At 39.6% G+C, this 6,715-nt stretch overlaps 1 protein-coding gene and 1 pseudogene across 1 annotated transcript; one reads left to right on the plus strand and one right to left on the minus strand.

Annotated features, from left to right (window-relative positions):
* Window positions 1-317: 317 nt before the first annotated feature.
* LOC145812942 (acyl-coenzyme A oxidase 2, peroxisomal pseudogene) lies at window positions 318-815 on the minus strand (annotated as a pseudogene).
* Window positions 816-5,333: 4,518 nt separating this feature from the next.
* Window positions 5,334-6,476, plus strand: LOC114259985 (uncharacterized). The gene is made up of 2 exons (XM_082908189.1): window positions 5,334-5,388; window positions 5,494-6,476. Exons 1-2 carry the CDS (start codon window positions 5,334-5,336, stop codon window positions 6,474-6,476), a joined length of 1,038 nt encoding a protein of 345 aa, XP_082764315.1.
* The last annotated feature ends 239 nt before the right edge of the window (window positions 6,477-6,715 follow it).

Below are 6,715 nucleotides of genomic sequence, written 5' to 3' on the forward strand. Positions count from 1 at the left end.
TATATATCCATTATATACACTCTCTATATCCATTCTAAACCCTTGATTGCAATATTTCAAAATCAATGTATAATATGACTACTAAAGATACAATTTTTTTAAATCAAATAAGCATAATTAATCCATAACCAAGAGGCCAAATATGTATTCCCGAGGTAACCAAATGAGCAAATTGCCTGAACAATAATTTCAATAAACACACAACCCAATTTCCATTCAACTCAAAATCCAATACAGTAGTAATATAATATAATCCCCAAAAGATGAAATCAGAAAGTCTTAAACCCAATACCACATAGAAGTACAAAACACAAAATTCAAATTTGAAAAGCAAAAACCCAAAAAGGGAAAAGGGTATTACTATTATAGTATACAGAGAAAAGAAAATACCTGTACTGAACCCCCATCTTGATACCGAGCGACATGTCAACACTGCCAACAACCTTAGTAATGGCGAAATACTTGGAAGGGTCATCAGCAACGTACCTAAAAGGCCTAATCCCAGCTTCTCTAACCAGACCCAGAAGCTGCCTCATACACAGCTCTCGATGATCGTCCTTGGAGATCTCAACCGGAGTCTGAAGATCGGGCCTAGAATTGAAGTACTCAAAAATCCTCTCTTTTATGTCCCTGTGCTTCCCTTTGATGTAGTCCGACAGCTGTTGGGTGCTCACGCTTAGCTTCGTCCTGCTCGTGCACGATTGCAGCTCGAGGGCGTCGGTCACTTGACGGTCAGGATGAATCGGCGGTGGGTTTAGGTGCAAGGACAGCCGTTGGATTCGCCGGGAAATTGGTTGATCATCATCTTCAGCCATCTGATTGGGATTGGGAGAATGAATTGTGGGGCTCAAAGAGATCATTTGCAGGGAGCGGGTGCGAGTGCGAGGGGGTAGGTGTCGATGAGCCAAGTTCGATCTTCCCCTTCAATGGCGGCGATGAGCGAACGTGTAGAGAGAGAACGTGCAGACAGGGCCAAATGTATATGTAAGATTTAATAATGCATGTAACCATAATAATAATGCGGAATTAAACTTTACAGGATCTTGAATTCAATACAACTCAAGAATAAAACGAATACAACTTTGTCGCCATATTGAGGATGTGATCCTAAACTCCTCGGTGGCCATTATATTTCATTGTTATTAATTCAACCATAAGAGTGCCAGCAAGTGGCTTGTCGATCTTCAACAGCCTTTAACCAAATTTTACTTTAAGCGTTAGGGTAATGTCACTAAAGAGTCCTTTGGTCAATAACCAAGTATAATGGCCCAATAAAGAATAATTTTAAATCTTAGAACACCACTTTATAATCAAAAATACCCTAACACTTGGCTTTTATTTATTTTATCACCTAGTTTCTAAATTAATTTATACATTCTATTTTTTTCTTTTTCTTTTTTAACCTAGTTGCAAATTTACTAATTCTTTGAATCCTTATTATTTATTTGAGAAAATAAATAGCTATAAATATATTTTTTTTAAAAAAAAATTATTATTTATTTTAATTTTTAGTTGAGCAAATTAGTAGCAAATTAGTAGGAAAAGAAATCTAGATATTTATAAGTTGCTTAGGCATTAAGTTAGAAGGGTAGAATGGTCCTTTTAACCCAATTCATGGCCTATAAAATTGAGAAGCACTGTCTCAATTCCTCTCTCACGTTTTTAGCAGCTCAGGGAGAGGGTGAGAAAGGGAGAGTGTGATCAAGGGAAGTAAGAAGGAAAAAAAAGAGAACAAGAAGGAAAAGTGATTCAAGAAGGTAAGAACACTTCTTCCTCTTGTCTTCTCCAATTCTTTCACCATCTCATCCTATTGTTTAGATGCCCTCTTGTGTTGCATATTAATGGGAAATAGAGCATTTGGTGTGTATAAAAGTGTGGGTTTGAGTTAGTGACATTGTCTTGCAAATCTGTCAAATTAGGCACTGCTGTAATTTCTCAAATTTAAAAGAAATATCAAATTTATTTAGTTCTCAAATCTGAATTTAGTGTAGGCTATTTGGTGTGTTTAGAGCTTGTGATAATTTTATTAGCCCCAAATTGTGTGTTTTTGGGGCTTGGATATTTTGTTTAAAAATCTAGTCCTGAGTCTCTGAAAAATAGTCTACTTCTTGAAATTTTATAAAATTCCAGAAAAATCATCTCAGGTTAGTTCTTCTATTCAAATTTAGGATTTTGAGTCCTCTTTTCAATGGAATTTATTTGGGTGAAAATCATTGGGTAGATTGAGGGGAAAGCTAGTTTTTCCAAAGGGTGACAAATCTGGACAGGTTTTCGAATATAACTTGTAGATGAATTTCTGGAGGTACTGTGCAAATTCTGAGAGTTGGAATTGAAACTAGACAGGTTAATTATTATTTCTGTGCAATTTCAGCCCCCAATTTGACCTAGAAGTATTTTTTCCAAAGCACTCTTGTTAGCCCTGCAGAACCGAACAGTGCTGGAAATGGTGTTTTATTGTGTTGTTTGTCTCTAAGTATTTCAAAGCATGCCTAATGTTATTTGCTTGCTTTACCATAACTATGTATGACTATCATGGGCTATATTTCCTTTCTTATTTTTGTCTCATGCTCTTTTATATTACCGAATTACCGAATGTGACTAACTTGCTTGGCAAAAGATCTAATAAATGGAAAATGGAAAGGGGTTGGTAATGGGTGACGTTCACCCTTGTGATTCAGAATGATTTATGTAATATACATGGGAATGAGATTAAAACCAAATGAGTTACGTCTTGCGCAAGTAGTCTAAGCGATCCCCTAGGTTGACACGGATGTATTCAGGCTCTATGCGATGGTTTCAGGGTGTAAGCGAGCCCTTTGGTATGGTATGTGCAGGGTGTAAGCGAGCCCTACGCACGATTTGGTATGGTATGTGCAGGGTGTAAGTGAGCCCTAGGCATGATTTGGGTGTAAGCGAGCCCACTTGTTTGGTCGTCCCTTTTGAGGTCCATCAATGCCACTGACAGGTAAATAATTGAAGGTGGCCATAGGTGGTAAGGTTTGCAAAGCAGCAAAAGGGGGAGTTATGAATAGTCCGGTGTTTAATCCTTGTGGTTGGGTAGAAGGATCTCTTTGGGGGGATTCTAGATGTCTAGTCTAACTACTAATTCATAGGTCCTTGTTGGAAGATTATATGTCATGTTACCTGATTTGTTCTGTGTATGGTTGATTGATTGATAGAAGATATGGGGGTGTGTGTATTTTTACTGGGCATTCCAAGCTCATGGTGTGTCATGCCAAGTGAGGAAGCAGTTTACGATGGTGAAAGTTATCCCGTAGGTAACCAAGATGAAATGTTGAAGTCGTGGTTCACTTGAAGACTTAGACTAGTGGTTTTTTTTTTTTACTTTGACTTTTGGCATGTCAGTGTTTGTAATCCTATTGCGGAACACAAATGAATTAACTATGGTATTAACTTTGCCTATATGTGTATATTAAGATGTTTGGTTATCTATCCTGTTTGAGTTGTATTATGTAATTTTTTTTTTTTTTTTTTTTTTTTGGTCATGAATTTTGGGGCGTTACAAGTTGGTATCAAAGCCATATGTTCAATCCTTAACCAACGTGTATCGAGTTGTGATTTGAGATATCCTTGTCTCCTATGTTATTATATTCTATTAACATTATACTATATCATATTAAAGGTGGACTAAAAAAAATTTTTTTTTTTTTCCGATCGTAGGTTGGATTCTACGTCAAAAAGCATTGATGACTGGGGAGTTTTTCGTTTCCAGAATAGACGGGCAGTGGCTGTCAGTCCACAAAGACTTAACCGACTATGTCAATTAGGAGCAGAGCACGTGATAAAGAAAGCTATTCGGAAAATAGAGGAGGACTTTTCATATTACACCACACAAGCAAGACGAGCGTTGGTACGCCGACACCTTCAGTGCAAATACCGGGAGCTTAGGTTTGCTCTACAGATAGAGCGGAATGGTCAGACTTTTGTCGAGCTTAGGCAAGAGGTATTGGCTGAGGATCCGCATCCGCATCCGGTGATGCGTCGTGTTGGACCCGAGAGTCGTGGCTCTCATCCTCCTGAGCTAGAGGTTCCTTTTATCTCAATACTTCCCGGAGCTTCCCCTGCTTTCTCTATAAAGGTGTCATCAGAGTACTCCCCTACACCAGCTCAGCAGTTTCCAGCCTCCCTGGCATATGCTCCTTTACCACTTGAGGACCCGGACGAGGATCCCGAAGAAGATCTCGAAGAAGACCCAGAGGAATCGTTTGACTTAGGGCTGTAATAGTTATGGGACAAACCTTTTTGTGTACTTTTGTAAATAGTGTTTTGTGTTGTTGAAACGTGTTTTGTTTTGGTGTATACACGCTACACGCTAACCTAGATAGTGTAACCTATTGTAAGAAGTTGTTATATACGTATATATAAAATATCTAGTTGGTTATTCTAGTGTATTGTATGTTATTTTATTTTATTTTGCTTGCGTTAATTGCATTGTCCATTTAAAAAAAAAATTACACCTCAGACCACATTAAATTAGCCTATTTATTGAACACCTCTTCGCCTTCACAACAACCCTAAGCTTATATTACCCACAAACTTGGCAGATGATGGACAATGTGGAAGCAAACGATCAAGTAAGACGCCGATGCGGTCGTCCAGCTCGCAATCAAGGCGTTAATCGCAGTGGACCTATACCTGTTGAGGAGTTACCAAGACCAGTCGAAAACCAGATTCTTGAAGAGTTAGGAAGGCTTAGAAGAACGCAACCAAACGAGTGGATATATTTGTTATCTGAGTTTAGAAAGCAAAGACTGCCGGTGTTCACAGTTGAGCCTGACCCGAGAGTCGCTGAGAGCTGGATTCGTCAAATAGAAAAGATGTTGGAAACCATGGGCATTACTGTACATACAGACAAGATCACCCTGGCAAGTTACCAGCTAGAAGGAGAAGCGGATCATTGGTGGTCCTTGATGAAAAATTCTCGGGACACGACAAGCATGACTTGGGCTCAGTTCAAAGAATTGTTTCTAAGAAAATATTTCCCAAATACAGTTAGACAGGAGCGAATTTGGCAATTTCAAACTTTGAAACAGGGTGAGGTGACAGTGACTCAGTATGTGGCCAAGTTTGAAGAGCTGGCTCGATACACAGCCTGATACATCACAGATGAGGGAGAGAGAGCACGAAAATTTGAGTGGGGTTTAGACCCTATTATCAGAGGTAAAGTGTTACCCTTGCGCCTTCCTACGTTTGCTGATGTAGTGGATACAACATTGGATGCAGAAAGGGAGTGGGCAGACTCAAAAAGGACTTTGATGATGAAAACGAAGAAAGGGGGTCAGTCCTTTGTAGGACCAAGAAGAAATGACCGAATGAATGCGGTACAGACACCATACACCAGACTGTCGCAACAGCCGCAACAACAAAGTCAGAAAGGAAGTTTACAAACCAAGCCTATTACACAAATCCAATGCTTTCACTGTCATCAGATAGGGCACAAGAAGTCGGAATGTCCCTAACTTTCTGGGATAGGAAATCAAGCAGGGGGTTCAGGCGCGAATGCTCAAGTTATTGGCAGACAAAGGCCATGGACGAACAAGTCAGGAGGGGCAACAGGAGAAAACCGAAAGGTTGGACCAACTGGTAATCAAAAAGCCACAGGCAGAGTTTTTGCTCTTCAAGAGAAAGATGATGAAGATCCATCAGTAATTAGAGGTAACATTGTACTCTATAATTCTTGGGTTCACGTTCTATTCGATTATGGCGCATCACATTCTTTTATATCAACATCGTGTGTTAAATCATTAGGTCTTGAATGTGATCCTTTAGAAACTATTTTATGTGTTGCATCACCCTTGGAAGGAAATATTAGGGTAAGATTAATCTATCGAGGGTGTGAATTAGAAGTGTCAGGGTTACACTTGAGTTGCAACCTTCGGGTCATGAACATGTCCGATTTTGATATAATCTTGGGTATGGATTGGTTATTCGCCCACCGAACAGTGATTGATTGCTACCACAAGAGGGTGACGGTTTGCACACCTAGTGGAACGTGTTTCCAATTTAAGAGGGATAGAGAGGATTCCCTGAGCATGACAAATCGTAAAATGCAGTGGCATCAACAATTTGCTAGATGGTTAGCAAGTTTGATCATTAATGAAGAAGTCCGATCAGAATTAAATCTTTCGCGTGTAGTTTGTGAATACACTGATGTTTTTCCTGAGGAATTGCCAGGATTACCGCCACATCGTGATATAGATTTTAGTATTGAGTTACAAACGGGTACTGCACCAATATCCCTGACGCTCCACCGTATGGCTCCTGCCGAACTTCAGGAATTAAAGACGCAACTGCAAGAATTACTGGAAAAGGGATTTATCCGACCAAGTACCTCACCGTGGGGAGCACCAATTCTATTTGCAAAGAAAAAGGACGGAACACTAAGATTATGCATAGATTATCGACAACTCAATCGGGATGATGATCAAGAACCGATATCCACTTCCACGGATTGATGACCTATTTGACCAACGTCGAGGTTAAAAGTGCTATTCAAAGATTGATCTTAGATCTGGCTATCACCAATTGCGGGTCACGGATGATGATATACCAAAAACTGCTTTCTGAACCCGATATGGCCATTACGAATTTGTGGTAATGCCTTTTGGATTAACCAACGCACCAGCCGTGTTCATGAGCTTGATGAATAAGATTTTTACTCCGTACTTGGACCAATTCGTGGTGGTGTTTATTG

Source organism: Camellia sinensis, chromosome 15 (genome assembly GCF_055761805.1).
Source record: "Camellia sinensis isolate YWXY chromosome 15, ASM5576180v1, whole genome shotgun sequence".
In the NCBI taxonomy this organism is placed as follows: domain Eukaryota; kingdom Viridiplantae; phylum Streptophyta; class Magnoliopsida; order Ericales; family Theaceae; genus Camellia; species Camellia sinensis.